This window comes from Stegodyphus dumicola, chromosome 2, assembly GCF_044657685.1.
Source record: "Stegodyphus dumicola isolate Sdum_Otavi_A_Nest chromosome 2, ASM4465768v1".
Taxonomy (NCBI): domain Eukaryota; kingdom Metazoa; phylum Arthropoda; class Arachnida; order Araneae; family Eresidae; genus Stegodyphus; species Stegodyphus dumicola.
Genome location: NC_140769.1, coordinates 90305412 through 90321341, shown reverse-complemented (window position 1 = coordinate 90321341; position 15930 = coordinate 90305412). Strand labels below are relative to the sequence as shown.

Here is a 15930-nt window from a genome sequence, read left to right as displayed (position 1 = left end):
AACAAATAGTCAAAACAACAATATGTAGTACTCAGAAGTTTCCCACATGTAATCATTAGATGATCTTGCAAATGGAAAAGAATTTGAAGTGTATATGTGACTAAGAAGAATTTCCTGATCATACACCATCATCCCATTTAATATCAGGGTCTTTTACCATGTAGACTTATTTAAATTAAGATGTTTAGCCTAAATAAAATATTAAATGCAATATAAGCATATACAAAAATGCAAATAAATGAAGCAATATTTTACATCTTCCGAGAGTGATAATTGAGCACAAATTAAATACCTTAAAAAAATTAACTTTGTGGGCTGAATGGCTAATTTTTTGGCCTTGGATCTATATTAACAATTTGTACTAACGTCCCCCTTTCCATAAAACAAAACAGTCTACAAAATATAAAGCAATTACATAAATAATTAGTACATACAGGGACTGGACATGGAAACTAAAACATCTACATCCACAGCATAATACTTTATTAATGTGGTGTAAGCCCTCATTTGGAAGCCAATACTATAGCAGTTATTCTTGGACAGTTCTTGAAAATAACATATGTAAGTCTTGCACAATTGTTAAGGGTATTTTAGCCATTCTTTGCAAAACTGTAGTTAATTCAATTCATGATACTAAAAATTGAGTTTTTTCCCCTTGCTATTTCTTTCTAGAGTAGATCACTGAAGATAGTGAAAGCCATGCAAGATATTCAAATTCTTCATCTCTTATCACCAGTTCTATGATGTGAACTGTCATTTGTCATCCTGATGCACTGCATCCCTTTTTAGGATTAAGTATTTGAACCAGTGGATGCATAGGGTTTTCTAAAATATGTTAATAGCAATGAGTATCCATAAAAATAAATAAATAAATAAATAAAAATCAGTGGTCCCAGAAAGTCCAGATATTACAGCCCAAACCATTACCAATCTACCTCCATGCAAACTTTCTTCTGACTAGAATCAGCTAATTAATAAATTAGATTGTTATAATATCATATTGTCTGTGAATGAAGCTAACATATCATGAACAGGTTTGTCCTTTCTATTTAAATTAAAAATATATACTATAAAAAGATATAGAAGCACAAATTCTCATGGAAATCTTTCATGATTGGTGCATAATGCATTAAACATGCAAGACTATAATGTTCTAGATTATAGATTTTCACTGCATTAGTTATGACTCCATAAAAATATATTTTATTAAATAATTATTTACTACAGTTTCCTCTACCTTTTTGATCTTGTCTCATGCTTGAAAAGACCCCTTCAAATGTTTCTTCTCCTTTATCATGATGAAGTATTTCTACAGTGAAAATACCAAATATTGAGTATAAAAAAATTAAATGCATAAATTATCTAAGAAACAAAAAGGGAGGGCCAGAAGTTACATACCTTGTATTATATTATAGGTTTGATATGGTTTATTTAAACTTATTGCCAAACCTAGAGCTTTGACCCATTTTTCTTCAAGAATTAAATTAGAAAGCTGTTGTTCTCTAAAAAGAGCATGGACAAAGAATTAATAACAATAAATACAAATTTACTTGAACAAGAATAATGATAGCTGATTTTAAAATCCATATATGAGCTTAAATTTAAAAATGAATATAAAAAACATTTTAACACATCATTAAAATGCACATTTGGATGCAAAATAATTATGCAGAAAATTTTCATGGTAGGCATGAGTTGTAAGAATATAATTAAATAATAATAGTAATAAACATAGATAATCATGCTTTCTAAGTGGATCACCTCAACAAAAGACAAAACTCATACATTGGGTTGTCTGGAAAATAATGCTTTTTACCACCAGAGGTTGGTTCTATTTTTTTAAAACCAGCTAACTTCATCCTAAACTGTATTGTTATTGTATATTTTGACAGCTGACATTTCAAGGCTTATTTTTAAAAAAATTCGCTAGATTCTGTGCATTTGGTGTTGGCTGTACCTTCAAATATGGATAATCAAAAGCAGCATTTTTCAGCATACTTTGCTATTTTATTACTGAAAAGATAAGCATAGAGTTCAAGCATTAAAAAAAAAAAAAATTGTGTAATGTAAAATACTGCACAAAAAAAGGGGGAGAACAGTTCTGTATCTCCAGTTCTACTCGGCTGATTGACAAAATTCAAATTGTGTTTTCAATGTCTCGAAAGTGTGACTTAGGGCATTTATAAGATTTATACATAGCTTTGTTCTAGCACAGATATTTTGACACAAAATCAAACTTTTTATCAAATACCATACCAATCTTTTCCCATATTTCCATTCTATGACTCAAATTATGGCTAAATATTAAATTTTGTCATTTTTGGTGAAAAATTTATAGAGAAATTTAAAAATTTATATTGGCGATTTCCCCCCCCCCCCAGTTTGTGCCGGCGAACTTGTTAATTTATAGTATCCTAGTTTCCTTTCCTTTTTTTTCATTGTCAATGATCGCAAAAAAGTTATCATTCATACTTTCAAATAATTTTAACAAAGTGCGTAAACTACATTTTCATTATATAATTGCTTATAATAGATAAGCAAAATTTCAAAACGCACCAAAATATAAATTCACATATATTGTACAAAATTTTGAATAAAAAACTCTAGTTTTTTTGCAGGTATGCTTAAAAATACATCTACTTTAAGATGATGGCAAAACTTTTATAGGTTATAATACAAAATGTTTTTCAAAAAATTTTTTAATTTTTTTTAAATCATGAAAAATTGGTGAATTGTATTTGGAATGAACCTAAATTTTGAAATATGAAAGCAAGAATCAAATACGTTTATTAAAAAAGGAGATATAATAGATATATATCAAAGATATAATAGATATATATCAAATTCAATTAGCATTGAGGAGCTAAAATTTTGAGAGTAATTTTTAAAAAAGTACTCGTGCAAGTTTTACAAAACTTGGCAATTTGGCATAATTTGAGTTGTAGAATCGAAATATGGAAAAAAATTGGTATATCATTTCAGAAAAAGTCCGATTTTGTGTCAAAATACCTGTATTAAAACAATGCTATATATAAATCTAACACATATCCTAAGTTGCACTTTCAAGACATGAAAAAGGGACGTTGGATTTCATCAATCCGCCCGGTAGAACAGGAGATATAGAACTGTCCTCCTTTTTTTTCCCCGCAGTGTACATGGAAAAGATGTAATGACAAAACTGGTTTGCAAAATTTTGTTCCGGAAATATTAATATTGAAGATGCATCACACTCTTGAAGGCTTTGAAATTAATAGCGTAATTTTTCACAATAAGTAATTTGAGTTTCATACTGGTTTCAGAATTAATGGTATTATTTTCTGAAGTAAGGATCTAATTGCTGCATTTCCCTTCATTTAACTCTTAACTTCATTTAACTGCATCTCTTCATTTAAACATTTAGGCTTGTTATTACTTTTAAATGTTCCTTTAAAAACACCAAACTGTGAAGTAATTATGTGCATGACTTAATACAGTAATTTCACTGAATACAATACTAAAATAAATGAAACTATGAAAATGCTCTAAATCAGAATTCAAATATATAATATGATATATGCTGCAATAATATTTTTATTTTACATTAATTTAATAACATAAAAGTTTCATCTTTCCTTGGTAAATAAGGTCACAACAAATTACATTAACTTATCAAATTTTTCAAAGCAAGTATTAGATATATTTCACTCTTAAGAACTGATAAATGTACGTTTATTAGTTTCTTAGTGAAATATATTCCAAAGAAGCAAAATATTATGTATAATTTTATAGGAGAGAGCCCTTACATGCTTTCCCATAATCAAATAAACCAAACCAAACTTTATTCTTAAGTTTATACAATTTTTTGAAATGTAAACTGATTTTTCAAGAATTATTTGCTTTAGTATAAAATGGTAGAAGTTAAGAAATTGAAAGAGAAGAAAGTTAAGAAATTTTGGTTGAACTGTTTTATTGATCTTTGTTTTTACTAGATTTGATTTTATTATGGTAAAAATTAAATTCATACATTATATTGTCATAAATCAACCCAAGAGAATCGGTACTGCTAGTTCTTGAAAATTCTTCCCTCCACACAATAGTACAATATATAATATGTTTATAGTGCAATAACTATAACATCAAATTAATTTCCAGTCTTCTGATTTCAATGTTTGATTTCTTTCCATCACATAGCATCTTTTTATCCTAAATAAATTTTGCGCTTTAGAAAAGTTTTGAGTTCAGTACTAATTAACAAAGAAATAGCTTAAAAATTTTCTGATTCCAGAATTTTTTAGAAATAATTTTATTTTCATGTAACTTTTAAAATTCATGATGATATTTCTTGCATCAACAATAACATCAATCATTTAGCTGCTGTGTTCTCCTTATATCTTCATACTAATTTTTTGCAAAGCATTTAAATCTACATTATTTTAAAATAATCTTTTAAATAGGTACAATGATGAGCTACTTACATGCATGTCTTAATAGGTATAGCAGTTTTTTAAGTATGAGTTTGGAAAAAGATAAGTAATCAGAAACTTACTGCAAAATAAACTGTTCTTTTTCTGCTATGCTTTTCTCTTTTACAGCACCAGTAACATCCTATGGAGGAGAAAAAAATGTGATAGTTATTCATTTTTTCTATTAATTTTTTAAGCAGTTAATAAAATTACAAAACTTGAAGATAACTGTAATCAATTTAAACAAAGTAACATGTAGTAAAAAAACTGATTACAGACAAAAACATCATAAAGAAAACGTCATCAAACAAAACATCATGGTAGAAAAGAAAGCAAGGAGAAAACACTGCAGTTCTAAAACACTGTGGTACAAAACGTCATCATCAAAAATAAGGGGTTAAAAAACTTTGGACTTCAAAACATCATCATTGAAAATTTCATGGTAAAAAAAAAAAAAAAAAAAAAAAAGTTCCTGCAAAATGACAGTAATATCGCAGACATGTGTGTTTTAGTCTTTAAAAATTCTAAATGCATATTTGTGTAATGGTTTGTGAGCACAAACAGGAATGAGGAATATTTTTGCTTTTGTAATAAAATAGAATAGGAATATTTTTGCTTAAAATGTAAGAAGGAAATTAAGCAACTGAAAATGAGTATAAAATTAAACCTATTTATAACAATTAATAAAATTTTAAGCTTTAGTTAACTAATATGAGCCATTCATTAATTAAACTCCTTTAGAAGGTTTTATTGGCATTGTTTCATAAATTTATGCCTACACAAATCCCAGCTTTCAACAGTGTAATAGATATATATCAAAGATATAATAGATATATATCAAATTCAATTAGCATTGAGGAGCTAAAATTTTGAGAGTAGTTTTTAAAAAAATACTCGCGCAAGTTTTACAAAACTTGGCAATTTGGCATAATTTGAGTTGTAGAATCGAAATATGGGAAAAAATTGGTATATCATTTCAGAAAAAGTCCGATTTTGTGTCAAAATACCTGTATTAAAAGAATGCTATATATAAATCTAACACATATCCTAAGTTGCACTTTCAAGACATGAAAAAGGGACGTTGGATTTCATCAATCCACCCGGTAGAACAGGAGATATAGAACTGTCCTCCTTTTTTATCCCCGCAGTGTACATGGAAAAGATGTAATGACAAAACTGGTTTGCAAAATTTTGTTCCGCAAATATTAATATTGAAGATGCATCACACTCTTGAAGGCTTTGAAATTAATAGCGTAATTTTTCACAATAAGTAATTTGAGTTTCATATTGGTTTCAGAATTAATGGCTAAGCAAAGTACAGAACATGTCACTGTTTTACTTTCTGCAAATGCTAATGTTATGAGAAAAATGACTCTTTTAGTTACAGGAAAGCCACAAAAACCAAAGTTCTTCAAACACATTAAAACTCTGCCATTGGAATACAAAGCAAATAAGAATGGATGACTATGGACCTTTTTACAGAATAGCTCAAAGTAAACAAAACTAGGAGGAGACAAAACCAAAAAATTTTAGTTTTTGTGGACCAGTGTACTGCCCATCCTCACAACTGATTTCTTGAAAAATATGAAAGTTTTTTCCTTCCCGCAAATTGCACTAGTGTAGTACAACTTTTAGATCTGCGCGCCGCTAAGAATTTGAAACTGTCAAAGATTGACTCAAATAGCCTTTCAAAATGTCGGTTAAAAATTGCTTCATTAACCTTGCAAAATTTATGACAAATTCAGTTTTTAATGCACATTTCTTGCATATTGAAGATGAGATGTCTGAAGGTCATTTCTATTCCTCCTTTCTACCCTTCCCCACATCATGCCCAGTAAAAAATAAAAATAAATAAAAAAATTAAAAAATCATTTGACCTCTCTTTCCCCCCCCCCCTGGGCATTTGTGCTACGTGGCAGCTTTTCCTTAAAAATTACGACATGCGCGTGTTTGTGGGTGAAAATTCAGACAATATTTTTTTTCTCGAATATTTTGTAATTTTGTGTTATAAATTGCTGTGTATTATTTTAATTTGAATACATTTGGCTCTGTAAATTTTATATCAGTTTTCATGGCAAAAAAATATGTGCAACCAGCTGATTTTGCTCGCATTCTTCAAGAACTATCTTATGAAGAAAAGGAAGACAAGGAAACCTTTGGATGGGAGAACAATAGCGATTTCCATTCCTTATTCTCTTTTATTTCTATTTTTTAGAAAAAATAAAAATATTAAAGTTAGTTTAAAGTACGTTTTTGTAACCAGTAATAAGTAAATTTCCTTGCAGAAAGTTAATAATGCTAAACTTACTTTTTTTATACCAAGGTGTTTTCCTTTTTTATTTGTCTATACTTGCCTTTGATGAATGTTAAAATTAGCTTCGATTTTAAAATATAATTATTAAATAATAAATTTAAAGTTTTCTATAATGAAATACATCATTGCATTTCCATCTCACTAACATAAGAACTTAAAAATAATTTACTTATATGAATGCGACATAATTTGTATTTTGCAATAATAAGATTAATATTTTATTTCTTAATAAATTTATTATCAATATTCACTCATTTCTGTTGTTTTTCGTGCCAAAAACGGTAAAATAACGGATGACATAAAAAATATGAGACGTGCACGCACTCATGTAAATTTGCCCAGCGCACTTGCTGGAAGGTTAAAGGCTTTTCAAATTCAGAGACAAATGAAAGTGCTGACAATGAAAATGAAACTGTGAATATGGATGAAGAAGGTTGGAAACTATTAAGATTAGACATTACAATCAAGATTATGTAAACTGTGATACCAATGTAATGATGCCAAACTTAGGCACAGCTGAAGAACTTTCTGAAAAAAATTAACCAGATGAACACTTAAGTAGTGGGGATGAAGGAGAAAATGAAGAAATAATCCCACCTTCTACTGCTAAAATGCTATCTACTGCAATGACACCCTCAGAAATTTCTTTGTGTGTAATAATACAAGCGAGAAAACATTTCAAGAGCTGATAACACTTTCCTTTGGACTCAGAATCAAAAGACATGTCAGATGACAATTAAAATTTTTTTCTTTTAAAAAAGTTAAAATTTGCTTTAAAATGTTCTTTGAGAAAAAGTGTTATTTATTTGATGATAATTCAAATAAGGTATGACCTTCTTCTTGTCAATTTTACATAACTACTTACAGAAATTTACATTCTTATGATTTTACAAATATTTAATCTCTATAAACATAATTATTTTTAAAATATTAATGACAAAAATTTTTCATTGTTTAAATTAATATCAATTAAATATTTATTTAAAATATTAAATTTTTGTTTGAACATCTGAACATTTTAAACAAACTGAAAGTGCAATAAAATTGCATAATATCATTAACAAGTTAGTAGTGTCAAAATTGTGCAGCTAATATGTATATGTTTCCCATTGTAAATTTAAATTTTGTTTGTTTATTGTTCGTGAATTATCCCTTGAAAGACGTATAAATGGTGCTGCACTACATGTATACAATTAAAATCTGTGTGCATCTGTCGGCTGGTTGGTTTGTGGCATTATCACCTCCGAAACGGTGGGGAGTTGAGTTTCGAGAGAGGTACCCCCGGATTCCAAAAGTTTGTCGAAAACTATTTCGACCATTGTCATCTTCTTATGACTTTAATTATCTGTGATGTTAATTAAAACTCTAAAAACACTAATTTTTGCCCTCACGTTTTTGAGTGGCAACAGTCTCACACACTGGAGGTAAAAATCTGCTTAATTTCAAGAACTGTTGCACTGCTCGCTTTCAAATCGTAGAATTTCTTAAAAAAATTTCTAAGTTTTACAAACTATGAAATACAAATATCATTGCGAAACATAACTGCATTGACGGTGGCATGGATAATTCATTGTTCTTTTCATGCAGTGGCGCTTGAATTAGGGGTCCATTTCGTGGAACGAATAGAGCTTTGAAACAAAGCCAAGAATACAGCAAAGAAAGTAACAACATAATGTGATATTTGTAAGGGTAAGCCGGCACTTTGTTTAGCCTGCTTTAAAAAATTGCATAGAAAAAAAAAATAATAATAATTATATTTATTTTATAAATTACATTTTAAGTTCTTTGTTTTGTATTGAATGCTTGACTATACTGTTGAATAATTAAAATAAAATAAAATTTCGTACTATGTATTTTTTGATATACAAGGGTGAGCCATCGGAGTCAGACAGACAAGTACGACCCACCGGTGGGTCAGGCCGGCATCAATGTGTTAAATACACTCTTTTGCAAAAAAATCAAAGCACTATGAAATTGAATATATGTATAGCTCATACACAGATAATAAAATGATTAAAAAATCAAGGTCATAGTACCTGTTCACAGGTCACAATCAATTGCATGTTCAAATCAGTAGTTGGTCGAACAACCCTTGGCGGCAATGCATGCTTAAATTCGTTGAAGCAGAGTAGTAGAGGTTCCTAATGTCATCCTGCAATGCATTCTGCCAGACATTCATCAGTTGTCGCTCCAGATCTGCGATATTTGGCAGTGCCCTAATCTGGCACCCTCCATGTCCCAGACATATTCGATTGGTGAAAGGTCTGGTGACCTTGCTAGCTAAGGAACAGTATCAACCACACAGAGGCAGTCCATAGATATGCCAGTAGTATGTGGCTTGGAATTATCTTGTTGGAAAATGGTCCCAGGATGACGTGCCATGAAGAGTAACGCAACCAGCCGCAGGTTGGTATCAACATATCGTTGACCTGTTAAAGATGTACAGAGGATGACTAAAGATGACTTGCTGTCATAAGAAATAGCACCCTACACTATCACACCAGGGGTTATGGCTGTATGCCTTTGTAAAACAAAGGCTGACTGGGACCACCCACCCCTTCCTAACACCATGGTCATCTGCTTCAAGAGTGCAGCGGGATTCATCGCTGAACACTATACGATGCCAGTCTGATGGCAGCCATACCACTCCAGATGACCCCGATGTTGTGAGGTCAATGGCAAACGTCTTAAAGGCTTCTGTGAGGGTAACCCCACCTCAGATAAGCATCGTAAGATGGTGGACGGTACCACGGGAGGTATAGATGTGGCTGTAGTGCGTTGAATAGTTGACAATGATACAGCTGGGGTGGTTCAGGCCTGGCGAACAATCATCCTATCTTGCCTCACATTTGTGATCCTTAATCTTTCAGAGCCTTCATTTCGTTGGCAATTTCCTTGTAGCAACTATTGCTGCCAACATCTTTGCACAGCAGTGTCTGTACGCTGCAGGTGGCAGCCTACTTCACGCAACTCTACAATGCGGCCACGTTCAAAGTCGTTTAGTTGTCTGTAAGGTCTTCAACATCGTCGCAATGGCATTTTTAGTTGCTTCTTTACGGAATTACAATGGCAGCAACAAAAAGATGAATTTTCCGCCTCTGTTACTGGTGTTATACTTTGCAAATCGTTTGCATGTTCAATCAAGATATTTTTGCATACCAAATTCATCATGATCGTAAAAGTCCTTCTTGGTGCTTTGTTTTTTTGCAAAAGAGTGCGTATTATTTCCAATTCCAAAAATTGGTGGGAAGCAATTGCAACCATTATAATCTTTGAATGACTTTAATCAGCCCAGATATAAATTGAAAATTCTAAAAATGCTAATTTCAGAACTCATTTTTTTTAGTGGCACTGGAGATAAAAATCTGTTTTATTTCAAAACGTATCGCCACTGCTTGCTTTCAAATCGTAGGGTTTAATAAAAATTTGTAAGTTTTACAAAATATGAAATAAAAAATAGCATTGCTACATTTTAAACTATTATTATATAAGGTCATATTCTGCCGTTGAAGAAAAAAAGTGATTGCATGTGACGTCACTGTATATCAAAAATTTTTTCGTTTCAGCAATTTAAATAAATAGTTGCTGTTGGCAACTTTTTTGTTTCAGGTTAGTATAACACACACAATATATTAATGCCACATTAATTCTTTTATTGATATTGAGAAAATGTTATACTATATTAAGTTTTTAATAATGACGTCATATTAACCTAAAGTGTCCAAAGTTGGTTTGGCAATAAAAAATTATTTACAAATTGGTGGTTGCTTAGAAAGAAAGAACTAATTTTGTTCATACTGAAATGTTTTCAAACATTTCCTTTGTAGGGGTACATAGAACTTACAAATTGTCCGTTGGCTGCAGCCCACTCACTTGGAAGGCTTTCCCGCTAGCATACACATAAAAGTCATATATTCACTTACAGAGCTAATTTACAGAACATAAGTAATACAAACTACCAAGCAAAAATATCACTCTACACTTCAAGCAATGATTTTAACTGGCTTTTAACCTTCAGTAGAATTCCCCCTCCCCAATTTTAATTTAAAATGTATAAAATTTTTAAAAAATAAAATATTCTCTATGAGAAAAGGTTGTAGGTTTTTCAGTCATGTAATTTCAACAGTTCTCTTATAAATATGCAATTTAAAACTAACCTGCCATATAACTATATTAGAATCAGCCCCTCCAGACACAAGATATTGTTCAGATGATGATGTAGCCAAGGTCCAAACTCTTGTACTATGTTCAGCAAGTGACTTGATACACATGTTATCAGTGATGTCCCACAACTTTATATTGCCATCAGAGCTACTACATATTTAGATTTAAAAAAAAAAAAAAAAAGAATATATATGTCAATAAAAAATCATGAATCATTAATAAAATTTAATATTTCAATATACTCTATTACAATGGACTCTCCGAGTGCCATAATCGTCTTTATCCAACCATCAGATTTTTTGTCGCTTGGTATCAAAAAACATTTTGCTTTCTAACTTTCTTTAATAATATGAATGTCATCTTAATAACTGTAAGTTTGTGAAAATAGAGACTGAAATAAGTAAATATACAAATTAAGCTAATAAATGCTCTTTAAATACAGGTCTTCAGGACAGATCCAAAAACCCACGGCCACTCAGAAGGTTTTAAAAAGATTTTTAAAATAAAGCAATATTTTAATGTGCTTGAACAAGACTGAGGAACTGAAAGGTAATCTAAATCTTGAATCAGAACACAGCATTTTATAAACCTGATTTCAACTTCCATATTTTTACCTAATTTTACCACTTTTTTTTTTTTTTAAACTTTATATTTTAACACATTGATTTCAGTTGTAATTGATTATTCACAAAATGCATTTCTCACATATAAGCAAACTGACTATATAACCACAGACAAATAAATAAAAAGTAACCTACAACAAATGTAGTTATAATAAAGCTACAAAAAATATTAATCAAAGTTAAAACTCCACCTGACAGCTAAAGTGTTATGAATATTCTTAGCCACGGATGTTCTTTTTAAGCCTTAAAATATTTTTTAAGGATAATTTTTTTTAACTTTTCCATGCAATTTGCAAAATGAATACAAAAGTAATTTAGGTACTTTTTTCAACGTGTACTCAATATTTACTTATTTCTCATCTCTGTACTTTTAAGCACAAAGAACTCTTTTATGATGTCAATATTTTTTAAAACAAAAAATATCCGTATTCAAATTTTTCATTATGACAAACTTCAGAAAAAAACTAAAATTATTTGGCATTACAAATAATCATCAAAAGGAGAGTTCATTACATTTATTTCATACATACTGAATATGCTACATCCGACATGTATGACACCTAGCATGGCTGCATATAATAATATACTAATAACACACTATTCTATTGTTTAAAATAAATTCAGAATAATAATAAAGCTAGAAATCACAATATGAAAGAATTTTAGATAAGATTTGCAAATGTAGCTTGAGAATTAAAGTAAAATAAATTGATTTACTCATTAACTGAGCAAAACAGGAGTGCTTATATACAGTCAAAAGTCTTTAAACTGGACTCGTCGGAACTTCAGCGATTCCGGATTATCGGTTTTTCCGGATTATAGATCATCAGTTTAAATCTGGTTACATGGCTTGCAGAAATTATAAAATTAAAAATATGAAACCATAATTTATGAAATAAAGAACAATTATGATCTAAAGGTATCAAAATTTACAAAAAAAAAAAAAGCTTAATGTTTATTTGTTTACCTTATTAAACATTTCTTTCAATGCGCGCATGCGTAAAGCATACATTACGCATAGTTGAAATTAAAAAATTGCAACCAGAAAACTATTTGATGTGTATTCGTGATATTTATAATGACGAGGAATTTGATTTAAATCATATCAAAGACGGAGTACATTGAGATGAAATACTACATTTAGTATGGAATTATAAGCCAAATAAAATAAAAACATCTGCCCTGAAGATAAGGATAGTGCTGACAGATCAACTTCCAGTTCATTGCGCGCCATGACGTCTCCCCCTCCCGCAGAGCAGTGTGAAATTGATAAACAGATTTCGGAATGGTTTAGATAAACAAAGGATATGCTTTTTTCCATTTTTTGCAGCAATTTCACTTTTGTTTGATGGACATCGAAACATGTTTCGCTTTGTAGATACTTTGGCAGCTCCAAAATCGAAAATTCTTTTTGCACAATCGAAAGTTCAAACTTACTTTTATAAAATTGCTCTAATAGTCTGCAAAAAATAATAAGCCGGATCCAATTCGAAGATTAAGGAACAATGCAATCTGAAACATTAACTGAAGTAGATAATTTTAGCTTAGCTTATACCGTGCATTATACATTAAATGTGCATGCGTAAAGGTATTATGCGCATTTCTGCATTCATTTTGCGTTTACGCATGCGCAGAAAGTTCGTAGCTTTGAGGTCCGGATTAACGACTTTTGACTGTATTTTGATTTTTATGTAAAGTCTAACTTACGTTATGTCACTATCTAATACAGTCAAAAGACGTTAATCCGGACTCATCGGGACTTCGGCGATTCCGGATTATTGATTTTTCCTGGATTATAGATCATCAGTTTAAATCTGGTAAGACTGCATGCAGAAATTATAAAATTAAAAATATGAAACCGTAATTTATGAAATAAAGAACAATTATGATCTAAAGGGTATCAAAATTTACAAAAAAAAAAGCTTAATATTTATTTGTTTACTTTATTAACCCCTTAACTGCCGCGGGCATTTTTTTACGCCTTGCTCAGCCGATGCGTTAACTTCCCCAGATGCGCAGCCGATGTGTTAACTTTGCGAATAATTTTAGGTGTAGCAGCGCAAATGATAGCAGTTTGGAAGGACGTATATATATGCCTGGGGCAGTTAACGCATCGGCTGAGCAAGGCGTATATATACGCCCGCGGCAGTTAAGGGGTTAAACATTTCTTTCAATGTAAGTTGTTTAAGTTGCTTTGTTTTATATGATAATACTTTCTCTTTAATTCTATAAACAGACATAATTTCTTCTTCAGTTACAAAGTTCCGCTGTTCAAGTCCTATAATTGCTGTGTCGAGAATACCGACTAATTTGTCAATCAAAATTTTTTTGTTTTCAATAACCTATGTGTCGCTTTATTCACTATCAGAAGCAAATTATAATGATGAGGAATTTGATTTAAATCATATCAAAGACAGAGTACATTGAGATGAAATACTACATTTAGTAAGGAATTATAAGCCAAATAAAATAAAAACATCTGTCCTGAAGATAAGCATAGTGCTGACAGATCAACTTCCAATTCATTGCGCAGCGCGGCGTACCCCCCCCCTCCACAGAGCAGCGTGAAATTGATAAACAGATTTCGGAATGGTTAGAGAAACAAATGATATGCCTTTATCCATTTTTTGCAGCAATTCCACTTTTTGTTTAATGGACTTCGAAACATACTTTTGTTTCGTAGATCCTTTACATATTATAAATATATATCAGAAATTCTATTTGACATAATCGAAAGTTCAAGCTTACTTTTATAAAATTGCTCTAATAGTCTGCAAAAAATAATAGCCTGGGTCAAATTTGAAGATTAAGGAACAACGCAATCTGCAACATTAACTGAATTAGATAATTTTAGCTTAGCTTATACCGTCCGTTATATATTTAACGCACATGTGTAAACGTATTATGCACATGCACACACGCATATTCGCAGCCTTAAAAGTCTTACATGCATGCGTCAACGCAACGCATGCGCAGAAAGTTTGTTGCTTTGAGGTCCGGATTATAGATCATTCCGGATTATGGGTGTCCGAATTAACAACTTTTGACTGTACTCCTCCTTTTGCTCTTTGTTGGGTTGGGTTCTCTTGGGAATCAGATTTATGATTAGAAACTTGATTTTGAAAGACAGGATATAGTTTGATAATAATGGTTTTTAAGATTTATTTTGAAAATTGATTTTTAAATTGCATATAGGTTGCATATAGGTTTTAAATTGTCTATAGGTCAATGTATAAGGTTAACCATATGCATCAATTAATGTTCAAGATGTCAACTGAATATGTGACATAATAGTGTGAACCTTGCAAATGGTCAAAGGTATATTAGCATTTAAAAAAGAAAAGAAAGCATTTTTAAAAAAAAAGTTTTTTTTTTTTTTTCCCTGAATTAATCACTTGTGAAAGGTTCTAATTTCACAAAAAAAAAAAAAAAAAAAAAAAAAAAAAATTATTTATTTGTTGATTCCAAAAGCATCTGACAGCCAAAGGAAATAATGTATGTTTGAAAACTTACTACATAACTTTGAACTCTTTTAATCATTTCAACTCTTTTAATGATTTCGGAATTATGTAGAATATTCTTACCTAGATATTAATTGTGTTCCTCGAGTCAAAAATAAAGCCTGAAGAACAGATGCTTCATGACCCTGAAATGTCTAAAAAGAAATGCAAAAAAATTCATTGTTACAATTACAGAAGAAATCAAGGAACACATCATAAATCAAAGTATGCACATTTTACAAGTAAATTTGAATAATAAACTTTATTTTACCAAGTCTGCTGAAACAGTATCATAATTAGATAGGTCTGGAAGAAGCAAATGATTCATTTCATGTTTTACAAATAAATTATATTAAAAATAATAATCAAAATTAGGAGCAAGGAGAACAGAAGTCAGTCAAACTTATTTTGTATGAAAATTAAAATAGTATAAAAATTATAATTTATTTTGTATAAAATTATAATTTGTATTTATGATAAAATACCTTTTATTTTTTGGATCAGTTTTAAATTCATATTCTGAAAACAGTATTTATTTATATATTAACCATATTATATAGGATCTCTAGCTGTAAATTAAAAGTATATTTCTAAAATTTGGAAAGGGGGTAAAGAAAAGAAAAATCTCTCAAAACAGTACAAAAGTTAGTTAATGAATACAAAAAAAAAAAAAAAAAAAAAAAAAGACTGATTTGCATTGTCACATCTCCTATAAATAATAATATTAATTAAAAAACACATTAAGGGGTTAATTAAAATTATTGGGTTCAATTACTAGATTTCTTTTTCGTTATTTCTTAGTTACACCACATTTCGTTATTTCTTAGTTACACAACTTAGCATAAAAGTTACAGGCTTAGATCTATAATTATGCAGCTGAATCTAAA

General features: G+C 30.3%; 1 protein-coding gene across 3 annotated transcripts in view; it reads right to left on the bottom strand.

The window, feature by feature from the left end:
* The window catches only part of LOC118201713 (transducin beta-like protein 3), a 175512-nt gene that overhangs the window by 10531 nt on the left and 149051 nt on the right, over positions 1 to 15930 (bottom strand). For all 3 annotated transcript variants that reach the window (XM_085810869.1, XM_085810870.1, XM_085810871.1), the window contains 5 exons: positions 15128 to 15198; positions 10914 to 11070; positions 4526 to 4584; positions 1399 to 1502; positions 1238 to 1309 (listed from right to left, as the gene is read on the bottom strand). In XM_085810869.1, the coding sequence (XP_085666995.1) occupies positions 1238 to 1309; positions 1399 to 1502; positions 4526 to 4584; positions 10914 to 11070; positions 15128 to 15198 (463 nt within the window). The remainder of the gene's footprint in view (positions 1 to 1237; positions 1310 to 1398; positions 1503 to 4525; positions 4585 to 10913; positions 11071 to 15127; positions 15199 to 15930) is intronic.